This window comes from Streptopelia decaocto, assembly GCF_964273445.1.
Source record: "Streptopelia decaocto genome assembly, chromosome: 2".
Classification (NCBI taxonomy): Eukaryota; Metazoa; Chordata; class Aves; order Columbiformes; family Columbidae; genus Streptopelia; species Streptopelia decaocto.
The window spans coordinates 30,614,293-30,630,719 of record NC_138655.1 but is presented as its reverse complement, the minus strand read 5'-3'; the positions used below and the strand labels follow the sequence as shown (position 1 = coordinate 30,630,719).

The 16,427-nt window shown below is 41.4% G+C and overlaps 1 protein-coding gene across 1 annotated transcript in view; it reads right to left on the bottom strand.

The window, feature by feature from the left end:
• Window positions 1-16,427, bottom strand: part of ZNF704 (zinc finger protein 704) — a 104,406-nt gene that overhangs the window by 19,142 nt on the left and 68,837 nt on the right. The window contains exons 4-7 of the mRNA XM_082045353.1: window positions 14,431-14,663; window positions 10,876-10,976; window positions 8,530-8,791; window positions 3,969-4,073 (exon numbers count right to left, since the gene is read on the bottom strand). Coding sequence (XP_081901479.1) covers window positions 3,969-4,073; window positions 8,530-8,791; window positions 10,876-10,976; window positions 14,431-14,663 — 701 coding nt within the window. The remainder of the gene's footprint in view (window positions 1-3,968; window positions 4,074-8,529; window positions 8,792-10,875; window positions 10,977-14,430; window positions 14,664-16,427) is intronic.

Sequence of the window (16,427 nt, the reverse complement as noted above, 5' to 3'; positions counted from 1 at the left end):
CTCTTGGCTGATAACTACAGAAATTTATGATTTAACTGCATGTGCAGCTCAGACTCTGAACAAGTTTAGACCATTACTGATATATGAAAGATACCTCCAAAACTTAAAACTTGCTCCCTCTCTACCTGCTTAACATGTCATGTTTTATACATCCAGAGACCAGACTAGCTCCTTTTGTCCTACTGAGGGCAGCTTCTTGTCTGCTACCTTTTTCCTATATTTTATCAATCACTTCTTTTATTTAAGAATGATTGAAATACTGAAGACAAAATGCAAAGCAATAACGCTTTCCTAGTCTTTGGCATCTATCACACACTTGTGGTTTTCCAACCATTACCAGCAACCAGAGCTCCAGCCAATTCTGTTAGGGTCCTTAAACATTAAAAAAAAAAAAAAAAACACCAGAAAATTTTTATATCTACCACTAATAATTGATACTCAACATAGTCCTTGGTTATCATTGAACCAAAAGAAGTACTCTGATGGCCTCCTGTGTTAGAAGCAATTATCCTGATTGCTTCCAAACACAGAGCAGGTTTGAGCAGTAATTGCAGCGTGCAGACCGCACCTCCCCTGACATTCTCCAGAGGGGTCTCTGCACGGTGGTTTCCAAGGCAGCTACACTGTACTTCGTGTATTTTGATAGGCTTTGCAGGAGGTCTAAACAACAGCAGTTAGCTGTATTTCTTCATAGGCGACGCTAAGAGCAGGTGAACAGGAGGCTGTGAGAAGGCAATCCTCGCCCTTGGAGGCTTTTCACATTTGAAGTGTTGTCTAACGCAGAGAATGAATGTGAAACGATAATGTTTGTTTGAAGGGAGGACCTGAAGCTTCCAGTTACATCTCCTGGGGGAAACTGTGGTTACAGAGAAGATTTGTGATCTGTAAACATCAGATTATTCAGTTTAAAGATGTCTCCTGTTTAACCTTTCTGGCTTTTATGAACGGGCAGGTAAAAATCAGTATCATCTGCCTTGGGAAACTAACTTACGCATGATTCAGAGCACAATGTCTAACGACTTTGGAGGTTCCCCTAATTTTCCTCCTTAATGGTTATAAGACTTCTAGATCACGGGTGTTAAACACATTTTCACTGGGGCCACATCAGCCTCCCGGTTGCCTTCAAGGGGCCGAATGTCATTTTAGGACTGTATAAATGTAACTACATTAGGCTCTTTGTAGGCAGCTGTGAGGCTGATGTGGCCCTTGGTGAAAATAAGTTGGACACCCCTGTTCTAGATAAATGCCTACGGTTAGATGCTGTGAATACGCTCACGTTCACAAAGGCCTTTCGGTGCTGCTCGGCTAAAGACTGCCCAAAAGCGAGGACTTAATGCAAGTCATGTCTGTCTGCACACCCCAGTTCCTGGGAGAGCCAGCAGGGAGTGCTCAGTGTTATCAAAATTCAATGTCCACAGGAACGAATGGGGAAACACCTGAGGCAAGTGTGGAAAAAAAACCAAACCAAAACAACAAAAACCACAAAATAATATTTTGAAATTTCATTTCCTCCTAGACTTAACTGCTGACACACAGGCCTAGAAAGGAGACTGTTCAGAACCAGGACTCAGCAGGTCTCTAACAGGCCAAGGACAGAATGGCCCCATGCCAGCATCACTAGTGATGTGAAGAAATACATAGGCCTATGCAGCTTTGCAAATCTGTACCTCATCCTTTACTGCCCAGTGGTTTGTCCAAGCAAAAAAAAAAAGTATCCCAAAGCCATTTTAGAAAATTTCTTGGCTAAATATTAATGGTCAGGTAAAAAGTAATGGTTTGGACTTACTCTCTAACGTTCCTTTGGGTGCTACAGACATGCATCTAATCTCAGGGACCATATATGTATACAATTGCATGAGTTTATGGTATACTGGCTCTGTCACATAGTCAGGGATTAAATAAACCTCGTGAGAGAAGGAGAAAAACCCCTATACCATATTTTTCCTAAAGTAGTTACACTCAGTATATAAGGTGGGAATTGACAGAGCCCTATTTTATATGGCAATATCTAATTTACTTTGAAACAGGAGAAACAAAACTTTCACTTCATGTCATTTTTTAACATCACTTTTCATTTGCACACTCACTCACTGCAAATAATTTTCCACTGCAGGCAAACCTTTGTAATACAGATGACAGAACAGACAAATGTGTGCAAGTTTTTTTGTTTGCTTGTTTTTGTTGTGTTTAGGTTTTTTGTTCTGTTTTGTTTTGGATTTCGTGCTAAATAGCTTTATAACTGTTATTAGAGATATAAAGGCAGTTCATATGGTTCCCTGAGCAGTTTATAACACTGCCACCATCACTGCTTCCCCAGGTTTTTGTATTGGGATTATTTTTGAATTGTACTTAAATCATTGGCATCTCCATACAATTCTCAGAAAGTGATTTGGCATTTCCTAAATTCCTTTGAGAACCCTCAAGGCCACAGCCACAGATCAGCGTTGTTGCTCGAACAAGTAAACTCAACGCACACGTGTCTAATCCTGTCCTCTTAAGTGTCTGATTTACAATGTGGCTAATTGCATTTTTAGATTCCCAACACTCCTGGCACCAATTTCTGCTACTCCACAAAAGGAGCCAGTTTCATAATTACTCTGTATCAATCCCATTGTTGAGAAATCAAATTCTCGAGGAACTTTATGGATAGCGCGCTCTGTCAAGGCACTCTTGTTCAAATTGCTGCCAGCATGATGTCTTTCACTGTTAGTTGTTCCTTGATGGAATTTAATAAATATTCATTGGCAGAGTGTAGTGTAATTGATTCAGCCACTTTCATTTTTTATCAGCCCTGCAGGATGCCGCAGCCTCTGCACAAAATCTCCAAGATTTGCCAAAGGTTGACAGTAAGAAGCTTTGGAGATTCACTTGATGAAAAGAAGCGAGAGAAATAGCGTCTCTTATTGCCATGTCTAATATTCACTGTCAGGAGAAAAAAAAAAAAAAAAAAGCTATATGGTTCTTTGGATGAGCAATGTGCCTTATATAACACACTTTAAAAATTCATAAATTCATAAACTGTAATATTAAATGAAATTGTATGGTATCGAACAGGTTTATGATTAGAGGATATCAATTTATGTTGAAAAATGCTTTCCAATAAAAATCAGGATACAATACATTAATATTTATCTCCATTTATTAAACAGAAGACTTTCCACTACTCACAAATGGCGATTTACATTTACTTTTAGTATTCGCCATACTAGGCACTAGAAGCCTAATCCTTCTGAACTCTTCACAAAGGTTTTTAACTCCCCCTACAGTATTCTCACCTGCATTGCGTTACATTTAGGTGTACTGTAAGTCTATATTTAAGCAAACATCCCATTTCTGCAGTCCTGCTCATGAAATTAGGCCTTGTCCACTCGCTTTTTTGAATAAAGGGTCAGAGCTGACTTCACATCTAATAGATCTTCATTAAAATGTGTCAAACTGCAATTGTATTCATATCAAAATGTAATATGTACTGAACATATTTTCTGTATAAAAGCAGAGAATTTTCTGATGTCACTGGGGACTACATATATGCAGCCTACTAGAATCAGCCTCTGCATTTCATCTTATTGGTGCTTTCAGTTGCCTTTCGAATATGCTTCATCTTCAGAACTCATTCAGGTAACAGCCCTTCTGCCTGAATCCAATTAGCCTGTTAGCATAGCCATCACCTCGCTGATTTTCCATCTAGATTTGAAATCTCTTAATGGCACATAAGCAGCAGATTGTGTGAGGCTTTGCACCTACCAGAATATTCTTTTGTAAGCATACAGTTTAAAAAATATATGCAAAAAAAAGTAATTGTACTGAAGAGCAGCAGAAGTGTTAAAATGAGCCATGCTGGAAAACCGAAGCACATATTTAATTTGTTTCTCTCCAGTACCTGTTATGTCAAATTTATTTCTGTCGTGAGACAGTGTGAAGCAAAAGAAAAAGTTCTAAAAACTTTCTTTTTGGTGTCATTCACTTACTGGAATGCCGGTGAAGGTAACTGGAGGCGACTGCCAAGAGATGCTAAAGCTGCTGCCATTGGGAGTGAATTTTGCTGACCCTGGAATGTTCACTGGAGGAGTGGCCTGTGTGAAAAGAAAATATTATTCCAGTAAGAAGAACTTTTTCTCTTCTGAAGCATTTCAAGGTATCTTTCACTCCTTCAAACTGTAAATCTATGAGAGACTTTCTGACGTGGAAAAGAACTGCATGGTGACAAGCATTTTACCCTTATTAGAGGGATAATCATGGATAAGCTGGTAAGGAAGGGACATATTTATACATCACTCTTCTTAAAACCTTGTTTAAAAGAAGACAATAGCTTTCACAAGAATCCATGCAAAACCCTTAAAAGCCAGATCTGATAAAAACACACAAAATCAAACACCATATACAAAGAACTTTTAAAATAATGACAGCTAGCAGCAAAAAATATTACAAATCATCACCTGTTCCACAGTGATAAACAAGGCAGCATTTAAAGTGACAGCAGCTGGTTTAAACAACTGAAAACCAGCTGGTCAGGCTTCTTGGACAACAGAGGTAACGATCAACAATAAGGGTTTGCAATTTCTCATTTATCAGATAAATGCTGTTAAGAATTATTCCAATTAAAAGTCTCTTTCCTGTTAAAAACAAGGAGCTGAAAATCATCCTTGGGATTCAAAAACCAGCTCTTAAAAAGACTAAGCTAAAGCAAATATTTGAAGGACCACTGGGCCTCTTGAACTTTTATGTTCTTCCCACCTGGGCTGCAATACCCAGTGCTGCCCTGGGTTGCGATACCCAACAGTCTGCCCTCAGACAGCTGAGCATCTTTCAACTTGTGCCTTCCCTCCGGTTTCCCCATTGGACTGAGCACCCTCGGGAATTCTCCCCTACCCCTTTTTCAATCCTGTTTAATTTACAGAGTCAGGAATTTCATACTTTTGCAGTTACACTGCCTAACAGGAGCGCAAGCAGCCACCATGAGCACAGGCTCCCTTGGACTCTTGCATTTCAAGCTTTCACCACAAAAAAAAAAAAAAAAGGCTCCTTGGTTTAAACTTATCAAGAACCTGCTATAAAAAATGAGCTTTTACTTCTGTCTTTCAGTTGTCTGCGCCTTACAGTAATAAAATACACTTCTTTAAACAGTGTTTGTGTTTGAAGCTGTGGAAGTTGCCTCACAGCTTCAGGGAAGAGAGCTTCCCGGAGCTGCCAGGCAGAGAGGGGCAATGACAAACTACAACCTGATAGTCCTCATTAAAGATAATCTTCAGAGTAAACAAGTGCTGAAGCAATCCTCTGGAGTCTCTCCAAGGAAAAGAAACCCAGAGCCCTGGATGCCTCCGTCTACAGCAGCAACGCTCTGTGGGCTGCCGGGCCTGCTGGCGGCTCCACGAGACTCCACAGAGACGTGTGGAGAAAATGTCCGCTGAGCTCCATAAAACATAAACACCTCGTTGAAAGGCATCAAGAAAAATTTGGCAACTCCAGACAGTACCAGTAGCGCTTCATCACAACCTCGTTTAAACGGGAAGGGGTGACTGACCACGGCAGTCCTGCCCAGGAAGACTGGAGGCACAGGGCGGGCATCGGCATCCCGCCGGGGTATCAGCGCAAAGCCGGGCTGAGCACGGCGGCTTCCTCACATATTCGAATAGCGCCTGCAAGGGAAACCCTAGGTGCTGAAAAAGCTCCTCTGTAGTTCCCCTGTAGCTACGTTTAACAGGTACGGGCACTAGTTTCATAATGAAATGTGAAGTATGAGAAGTTTAAAATTGCTGTAATTTGCAGTTGCCTTAAATACCATGGTGCTTGACTCTTTCTTCTCAGTGCCTAAATATCTACCTCAGACATGATCAATTTAGACAGTCAATCATCTTGTTCATTCCTTCCCCAGACATGCATCTTTGCTCAGCAAGCACAGCCATGTTTTTCAGGGTAATGTTTCAGACAATCTCTTCCATAAGGTGAGCATCCTTAACATCACAACCAACTGAAGAGTTTCTGTACCTCAATCTAAGTATATTTGTGCATAATCTTCACTTATTTATTTAACATTGCCCTTGTATCTGAAATAGCACCTGCTCGTCTTCTTCCCCTCTCTTCCCAGCCAGCAATCTGCCCCTCTCCTTACCCTGTTTTTTTCCCAACCTGTCTGTCCCTGATGAACACAGGTTTCCTCCTCATGTAATTTTCTGATTACCCCAGTTTATAGCAGAAGAATCTCATTAGTTCCTAAGATGTAGGAGTTTGCATGTTCTGCCATTAAATTGCATCCAAAACCTACTATTCTTAAGATCACCCAGTCAAGTAAGCATGATGTATAAATCCCTGTACTGCTGATGTCTCCTGAGTTTGTTATCAGCAAAGGTTATTATAGTATTTGTGTAGTACCAAAACAATTTAATGAAAATGAAATCAGACTCAGGATTTGTTCTTCTTTACTGCTTGTTTACAAAGCTACTTTGTCCATGGAAGATGCTAGACTGTTCTAGGATAATCTTTCTTTGGGGTTCCTCCATTGCAGTTCACCTCATTTGCTGTCCTTTCCACCGTTTCTTCAATTACTCTTCTGAATCTTTCCTCATCCGTAGGACTGGGTCAGAGAAGAGAGTTAGGACTTGTCTGCTGCAAGTATTATATTTTCCATTTTCCAGCCATACAAGAAATGACAATAAACAGATCTGTTTAGGATCTTGCGATTCAGCTTGGGGTTCTGTATTTTTGTCCCTTTTTTAACAGGAATCCTGGGATGAGCATTATTCAGACTCCTTCATCAGAGTTCCTTGAGCTGTGAATTTTGCCTCTTCCCTCCCAATGAAGTCATTTCCATTTTCATGCTCTCATTCAGGTGAGAGATTGTCATCATCACTACATGCCCCCTCAATGCTTTTTTTCAGTTTTGATACAGATAATATCAGAAGTGAAAAGAGTTTTAAAATTCTGTACACGGCTCACTCCAGCAAGCAAACTGCAGGAAATACGGTGGTATTAAAGATGCTGTCGTCACCTTCTCTCCTATTCCCTTCCACACAACAGATTAGTCACAAGAATGCTTAGATGTTACAAGTGAAAAGCCAGGCTCAATTCCTCCTCTTGCGGGTGAGAGCTGGATCTCCACCTTGCCTCTCGGAGATTGCTCTGCTTGCTGGGCTAGAGGGACTCCCGCGCAGGACGCCAGCAACCTGCTCCGCAGCAGCTGCCTCCTCTGCAAGGACAACCTGAGTGCTGAGCAGGGACCTCACCTCCTGCTTCCAGCTCAACAGCCCTGAACGCTGTGCGTTGTGTCACTCCTCGCTGATGAAGTACTGAAACCAGAGCAACTTGAGAAGGTGACAGGGCTCAGACACTCGTAGTCTTGTGTCATGGAACACATCAGTTCAAATCCAATCCAAATGGCTTAAACAGGCTGCTTATAAAAAAGCATCGAGCAGGTCTCCAAATTGCAGGGAAGACTGTCACAGCTGCAAATCCCAAATGAAGTGAGACTCTTCTCAGCAGCCCAGACTTTGTGCCTCACTCTGTGAGAGGCATGGCTTAAGCCAGGCTGAGAAGAAAGTCCTCCTATCTGGCTTGACCAGTCCCCAGGTTGGTGTGCTACCACACGCAGCTCCCACCCAAGATGCCAAGCTTCCAGCCATGCTTTCCGCCATGCACAAGAGTCTAAAACAAGCCTGTGAATTCTGTATGGTTCCCCCTGCCCTTTTAATGGATCTGCTCCAGACACACGACAAAAAGGTTTCATCTGCACAATGCTGTATACAAAAGTTATTGCATGTCATAAATTTAAGAGAGTTCGTTTCTCCGGTGCGTATGCAGGTCATGGACCACACTACTTCAAAGTCTCTATTCTTCTTTTCTCATATGGTATCCAGACCAAAACATGTCAAATTTTAGTGCACTTTTACAATTAATGGTTTCTGTTTGAACTTAATTGTAAGTTTTTGGAACAGGAGTTTTTGCATCTGATTGGATTTTTGCCATTTGCAAAGCATTACCTTGTAGGAGTAGGAGGACCCCATATATGCCTTTTCATTCTTCCTGCTCTGCTTCCCGTACGCCAAGTGACACCTCACACTGTACAAACACAGGAAATTAATGGTTCCTGGCACCCCCCAGGTACCTACCTACAGACACACAGGTATTTACAAGCAGACCTGCAATCTGGGAGGGATTCAGCTGATTGAATGAGAATTTTTACACTGCAGGAGACTGCATCTGAGCACATCGCCTTATCATTAGCGGAGAATTCACTGATGTAGGCAATGGGATACACAAAGAAACTCTTCTCAACCTAAAGTACGCACCATTGTGTGGCTGGATAAAGAGCACCCCAAAAATCATCAGCTGTGGTGGAAGCGCAAGCAAACAAACAATTAGCTCAGAAGCAGACATCTAAATTTAAATGGGATGAATCACTTGGGCTGCCCTGAAAACTTTTCAGCCCATTAAAACTAGACTTGGCTTTTTAAAACTCAAACATTACGCTCTGACATTCCTTCATACATCAATGGCGTTGATGTAATCAACAGAGTTCACCCTCACTAGCATTACCTGGTAAGCGTGGTCCGTGTGTACGAGGTAGAGGTTGGTAGGAGCTGAGCGGCTCAGAGGTGTCATCAATTTAGTCTCAGTTTTGGCACAGGAAGTTTCAGGATGGATTGCGTCTTGGGTGGGAAAGGAAGGAGGAGATGCTAAAGATGGAGAGACTGGGGAAAGACTGCTTAAGCCATCAGCTACTGAGTCCGTGTTGAGTCTGATTTCTGTATAGTAAAAATCCTCCTCTCCATCACTATAGTCCGACTCTCCTACACGTCTGTATCAAGACAAAGAATGAAGGACTGATTAAATGGAAGCAAGAACTCCAAGGTAAATTTTATGTTCTAGACGCATGAGCACATATATTCATACTGTCAATAAATTAATATTCCCAGTTTCAACCAAACGTACTTTATCAGCATTCTGGCTGCAGGCAAGGGGGAGAGGAAAAGAAAATTATCTAGTCTGAAGGGAAAAAAAGTAGGAATTTGATTTTTTTTCTCTACATATATTATTCTTGATTAATTCATTGACCTTGGAGCAGACATTTAACTTCAATGCTTCACCTCAAATATCAGCTTCTCATTCCTAACTATTGAAGTTACCCAGAATCTCAACGTCCTTTCGCTTGAGAAATGACAGAGCAGCCACAGAAGGACGGGTAAAGATAACAAACACAAGCAAGATACACTTCACTAATGTTACGGCAAACAATGTGTAATCTTATCATAAGTTACTTAATTAAACAAATTATAGTTATGGACGTGTTTCACTGTTAACTCTCCTTGGCATAACAGAAGAAGCTGCTAGAAAACAGTCTCACCATGCAACTCACTCAAACACAGGCAGAAAAAGGACAGGTAAGGGCTGGCTTGCTAGTGCTGGACTTGCTGGTCCTACTCTCTAGATGCAGACTTACTGCAAGAGGAGGAGATGTAAACGCTGAGCTGCCCCTGCATCCCCTGGCACTATCTGCTGCATGTCTGAGCACAAGTGCTAGGAGCAACGCAGCCCAGTCAAACCAGTACTTGCCAGCTGATTATATGTTATCTTGAAGTTCCCAACAAATGGTTGTTTTAGCACATTTATAATCCCCATGCTACACAGATGTAACTCACACCTTATACACATGCATTTTCTCCTGGATCTTCCATATAGGAAATCGGGGAGCCCTATGTGTCCTCCTGCCTGCATGTCCATATCAGGGCCACTCTTCTTCCAGGCATGCACCCCAAGAACAGCCCCTCACCAGTTAGTCCCTCAGCCCGCTTGCCCATATATCGCTACCTGTGGTCCTCTTGCCACCTTACTCAACAAAAGTCATTGAGAACATGGGTTGAGCAGATTTGCAGGGCTCTACCAGAAGTACCACCTGCCAGACCTCTGCCAGTTGCTCACCAAAACCCCTCTCTCTGGCAAAGATACAAGCTCCAAATTCCAGGGAAGTTCTGCTATTTGCTTCTCCCTCCCCCGTGCCACAGAAAGGATGTCCCCACAATATGCAAGACAAAGAGCAACACTGAAAACTGCACTTTGAGAGAGATTTCCTCTGTTTCTGGTAGCCTCACTCTTCAGAGTCTAATCCCAACAGGAATTACTATGACCTTCGCAAGACTCCCCTGAGCCCCACACCAGACTACTTCCTCATGGTCACTTTGATTTTTAAGCACTGGCTAACACAGATTTACACAACAGAGATGTATTTTCACACACCTAACAGGCAAAGACCATGAGTCCCCACTGTAACTATATGTGAGACAGCTAGGTCACTCAGGGAATCGCACAGGAGACTTTGGTTGCAAACCAAAGCTCTGAAACAAGCTTGTGTCATACCAGACTCATCTGCTTTTGCTTCTGGTCCAAGTAACACCCACATGGAATTGCAGCTCTGTTTCTTTTTCTTTGGTTTCTTAGGTTATTGTTGGGGGTTTTTTGTTTGTTTGGGGTTTTTTTTGGCATTAATTTGACTCAGAACCAGCACAAGCACCTGATCTGACATGAAACGAGGCTGGAAAGTATTCATGCACAACCCTGAAACCTGTTGCCTTTTACACAGCATCAACTTGGATGTGACGCACAGATAACATATATTAGGTAAATGCCACTGAGCTGTGCAGCCGGTTGGGAAGTGCAGTGTGACCTAGACCCATATTTGACCTTCTAGCAAATTCCACAAACGTTCAGGAAGGAAAGTGCTTCGCTGTTGGAGTAAGTTCCCATTCACCTTAATGCACTACTCCACCATTTCCTCAGAAACCCAGGGATCAGAGACAGAAAAGCCAAGAAGAAGCCACTTCAACTCCCTGGCCAAGGACGACTGCTCCCCTTCCATAGCGAACCCTTTAGACACTGTGTTCCTACCCAAGGTGGATGGTCCGTATGTGTTTCTGAATCCCTGCAGCTGTGCTCAGTACCTTCCCACAGTTTTTCCACAGGCATTTGAACATCACCTTCATTGAGTTCTGGAAATGGAGAGTAAAGCAACATTAGTTGTATGGGAGATAGGAAGAAAACCAAACCACCCAAAATGCACGCAGTTATAAAACACTGTGAAGGCTGCAAGCCTCTAACTCCTAATTTGTAATGATGTAATAGTCTCTCTCAACAGTGTCATCCTACTGAACTCAACAGAATCCCAGCGGAAAGCCACAGAAGAAGCTTGTGCCAAAACTTCACCTCTCTGCTCTTTGGCACAGCTCTTTCACTTTCAAGTTCCAGTTTCTGTCTTGCCACAAAAGGAAGTAAACAGTATAAAAACTTCCTACACTTCTTTGGAGCCTGTCGAAGAACAACTGATGAGGATTTCTCGCTTAACGGAAGGCACCTTCTTAAATTAAGATCTTCCTAAAGCAAGCCCTTATGAATGTTTCTGCTCATGAATTTTGCAAAACAGACAAAATATTGTGCCAGAAAACCATAGCTTCTGCAATTACAATATTGACCCATGAGCTGGCAAAACCTGCTGTTATTTCATTTAGAAGCTGCTGTGACCCTTACTCGGACAAGAGAATGAGAAGCCATCTGGCTGTGTTCAATGTTTTAAAAATAATATGTGTATAATCTCATTTTAATATTGTTATGTTCTTTAATATAACTTCATTGGCATAAACTGAATTATCATTGATTTAGAGCACAGCCAACGAGGCTATAACCAGCCCAGTCTTCAATATTTTGAAGACTCTGGAGAAAACTAGTCTTAATTTAAAACACAGTATGTGGTAACAAACAACACAGATGTTGCAGAATTGTACAGACTTTTTTTAAATCTACTTTTACTGCAATGTGAAACTCACTTTATAAATTTTAAATTAAAAAAAATCTAAATAATTTGTACTTCTCAAAAATAATTTTCTCTATTATTGCAGAACACATTATTAAAGAAAACATGAGGAAGAGGTTAAAAACACTGTATTTTTATCCTATAATTTTAGTTACACATAAAATGAAATGAATATATTCATATAAAGCTTGATTAAAAAATAAAAGGAACAAACACATCCTTAGAATAAGTGCATGCTTTGCTGTGTCTTGAACAAAAGCTGACCTGGTGCTTTCTTCAATTTGGACCCTTTGGAACTGCGTGCCAGTAGATGGCAAGTTTCAGCATTTGCTAGAAAGACGATGATTAGAATATAATTTTTTTAAAAATTTCAGCTGATGGGCTTTTAAAAATACAAGTTGATTGTAGCTGCATGTTCTCATAGTTACTTGGCTGTCTAACATCTCCTGTTTGAAAGTATGGATGATAAGGGCTTCCAGATTTGAGGTACCTGGTCATACTGTGTGTATGAAAACCTACTTCAGAATAAAATGCACATACATTCCCTCTATAATTTTTTGACCTGATAATACTACTATCATTCAAATAGATACAGAACTCTTTTTTTCCTAAAATTAAATGTAATCTATCTAGCAATTCTGACAAATCCTTTACTTACTTCTATAATAAAATATTAAATACTATCATCAGCTCAAAAACCCATAACCAACCACCAATCATGGCGACAAGACGAAGACCATGCTTATCATTTACATCTTAGGAATTCTGATGTGACATAATGAATGCCATACACATCTTTATAAACACAGTATGATTTAACACCAATCTCCAGTTTGATGGTGAAACCAAACTCCTAGCTCCACTGTGTTTTTAGCTTTATTGTCAATGCTAGGACTCTGCAAAAACCCATGCATTTTTAACGTAATCAAATGAAATTTCACTCTGTAGAAATACAGAATGTAAACCACGCTTCCATTTCTGACTGGTCATAAAATTGCCTAATTACGCTTAATGTTTTAGTTAAGGAAATAACGGAACATAAATGGTTTAGTGGAGAATAACTACATTAGTGGAAACTTTTAAGCAAGCAACTTTCTTAACTGGAAATGGTTGCTAACGTGACATTTTCCAAATATGAAATTGAAGAAACTTTAATAAGTAAAAGTAAGGTTACCGATAACTCTATTTCCAGGTTTATTCCTTCTGATTTTTGCAGCCCTGAAGAAGGTATAAACTGAACATTTTTATTTCAGCTTCTAAAGATGTAAAACTGTACTCTGATAAAGTACCATGCTGGGACCAGAATTAAAAAAAAAAAATGCAGGAAACACAGTTCATTTATAAAACAAAGTTTGGCAGGTAATGTTATTATTTATCCACATTGAACATTTGCCATACAGAGCAAAATCCCTGGGAACCAGAACAGACAGAGTAACAGATCTGTGGTGGGTACATCAATAGAAATATTCAAAGACAACTTAGACAACAATACAGATGGCAGCTGCAAACCCATCTGTCTCATCACAGCTGAGCAATAAGAGTGATGCTAATAAGCTCAACTTTAACTGAGAAGTAAAAGGCAAACCAGCACGTTTTGCATTCCTACACCATCCAAAATCACCTCTGTTTAATTTTAACAGTCAACACTACTTCTGATTCATTATAACAATGGTGTCCTCCAAAAGATTTTTTTCCTCTTTTCAGCAAGAAGCACAAACATGTTACACCTCTCTTCCACAAACAGGGGCAGAACAGTGTGGGTCAGCAAATTAAGCAACTTTTGGAGCAAAAGGATAAATCTGAACAGGTTTAAACAATCATTAAAACTTCTTCCTGCTGGTGATGAAGCAATTAACTGTCTCAGACTGAGCCAGAAAGAAGTCACTAAGGAGAATAAATTCTCTGCTTTTTCTCCTTACAAAAAGCTCTTTTTCATCTTGCTATGTAAAATCTGTCCTGTTGCGTTGGGAGGGAAGGAAACTTGGACTAGTGCCATCTCTTTGTTTTCTTTTTGTTCAAGAGGAGCTTACTTGCTAGCATAATGGTGCTTTTTGGGGGTTAGTTTTGGACGTTTTTTTTTTTTTACACTTTGTTTTATTTAGTCTGCCTTTGTACTCCTACTGAGGATAAATTTGGCCCCTGCAAATACTGTATCTAAAGCCATCAGGTTCGATCCTCCTTTTTTCACTCCATATGCTTGCACAGAGAAAGCTTCACAGTATTAAGGTATCTGACATGCTGTCAGACAAACGGCACTTCCAGGGAACAAGAAGTATTAAGGCCATCCCCAGTTTCTGTGATGACATGTAAAGGCTGCCTGTTGCATCCCGCATAGAAAGAATTTGCCAAAGTAGGCAAGAGGCAACACCTTCTGGAAATCACTGCAGTGCTTTCTGAGCAGGAGGCTCTGCAGAACCTCACCATCTGCCAGCAAATATGTGGTGCCGATGGCAGCATGTGCAGTAGGTGACTAGGTTGAACCAGACCCAGTGACTAGGCTAAGTACTTACGTTAACTTGACACCAAGGAGGGATACACACACAGAGCTGTTTGTGTGACCTGTTCCTTTCCTACAGCAAAATAAGTCTAGCGACATCCTATCTGCCCATGGGTATGAAATTTACCGTGAGGCTGACCTTTCTCTTCCTAGGAATGGGTTCATCAAAGAGAAGGTTGCTTGTTTCAGCTTCATCAATACCGTCATCTGGCTGGGAAGGTGTCCGAAAACTTTTGAAGCTATCAGCTGACAGAGGTGGAGATGGGGTGGATGGATTGGACTGGTCACTGGGAGCGTTCCAGCTCCAGTATCCACTGCTGCTGGTACTAGAAGGCACAAATCCTCCTTCTTTCCAAGATCCATTTAGGGATTCTGTCAAGAACAACAACAGCCATCATTACATCAGTATCATGCCTTAGGGCCAAGGACCTCTTTTATCCAAGACTAGATGCCATGTTGGTCATCAACTGCACATTCAATAAAGGAAAGAGAAAGCATTGGACAATAGAGAGAACAATCACATCTATCTCACTGCACAAAAATGACATTTTTAATACCTATAACACCTGATTTTTCAGATATTAAAAAACAAAAACAAAATCACAAACACCCCCGCAACCAAATAAAAAAACCCCAAACAATCTAGCCAAAACAAACCCCAGCCAAACAAAAAAAACCCCAAGCAATACCAAACCCCGAAACCCAAAATATTTTTCAAAAAAGAAATGTTAGATTTGGAAAAATAACCTGTGCTGGAGCATAAACCGCAATAAGCAGTCAGATATTGCATGCATGATTCAGGGAAAACATTCAAATACATCCTCAAGTGTCAAGAGGAACACGGGACTGTGGTGGGGCACCATGGAGCAAGCTCCAAGCCACCGCACAGCCAACAGGAGATCCCCTGGGAAGAGGACACACAGTCTGAGCCCCAGGAAACTACGTAGGTCTGCAAAAACATGAGCATCATCCCAGTACTGAAATAACAAAGAAAACCGTAATTACACTCTGTCTTCTCATAATCTCCTAGTCTGCACACCTCTGCTTAATCTGAATCTCTAATTGCAGTGGTATGTATCCGTGGAAGGATATTCCTTTTTTTTTCACATGGCTGTATCGTTAGGCGTCTGGTTCCAGAAGTGGGATGCATCACCTCCACACCTACTGGCTGGAGAAACCCCCTCCTCACCGCAGCAGTTCCCCGGGCAGCGGGTGGTGAGCAGACACTCAGAACAGCAGGTCACTCCACAACATGGCAGTGGGAGTAACAGCACTGCCGTCACAGCCTGAGACATGGCTCAGCCTTCACGTGCTGAGCTCCTCAGGTGCTGGACATTGGCACATCTCCCCTCCCAGTCCCTGAAGAGTTTTGGCAGGAGAGGGGTAGGTAGGTCATCAGCTCAGCAAAGGGATGGCCCAAGTGTGTCCAGCGGTGCCACCGTGGGCAGCTCTGCCTGAAGCTCCAGGTTCTCACAGGGCTCCAGCACATGGGCAGGGAGGGTTTAGGTGCAGTTTCTCCCAAACTCAGACACAGAAAGCTCTTCTCAATGACGCTGTGGATGCTTCAGTATTGTGCAATACCTGACTTTGGAACTGGAAAGGAAATAACACCTCATCTCTTCATGAAACCTTATTTAAGTATGAGGCACGAGTCTTTTCAAGCCAGTGCCTGTCTTTAAGAGTTCTGCAGAAGTCACTCCTTCATTCCTTTTCAATTTCTTACAGATAAATTTAACTAATGACATGAGCAAGAACATAATGTCTACCACCTGCTACCCAAAATTATTATTTTTTTTCCTCCTAATTCTATTGGTTTTGGGTGAAACTCTTAATCATGACTATCAGCTGCTCACAAAACAAAATGCAGTGCTCCATCATGTAAGCACGTACATAAAAAGTATCTCCTTGTGCAGGCAGTAGTCAAGTGCCTGCACTTACTGGTCAGGGCCACAGAGCAGAAATGGCATCAACTCTTCCCCTACCCTCACCCCCCTTCCCGAAATTCCTCTTTAGAAAAGGGTATATATGCATTTCCCATAGCTAATAAGTTAACTATGAAAATGCCATGTTTGGGTTCATGATTACAGCCTTTCAAGTTTTCATGTGACTGTAATGGAGGTGTTTTTTATTTCTTTT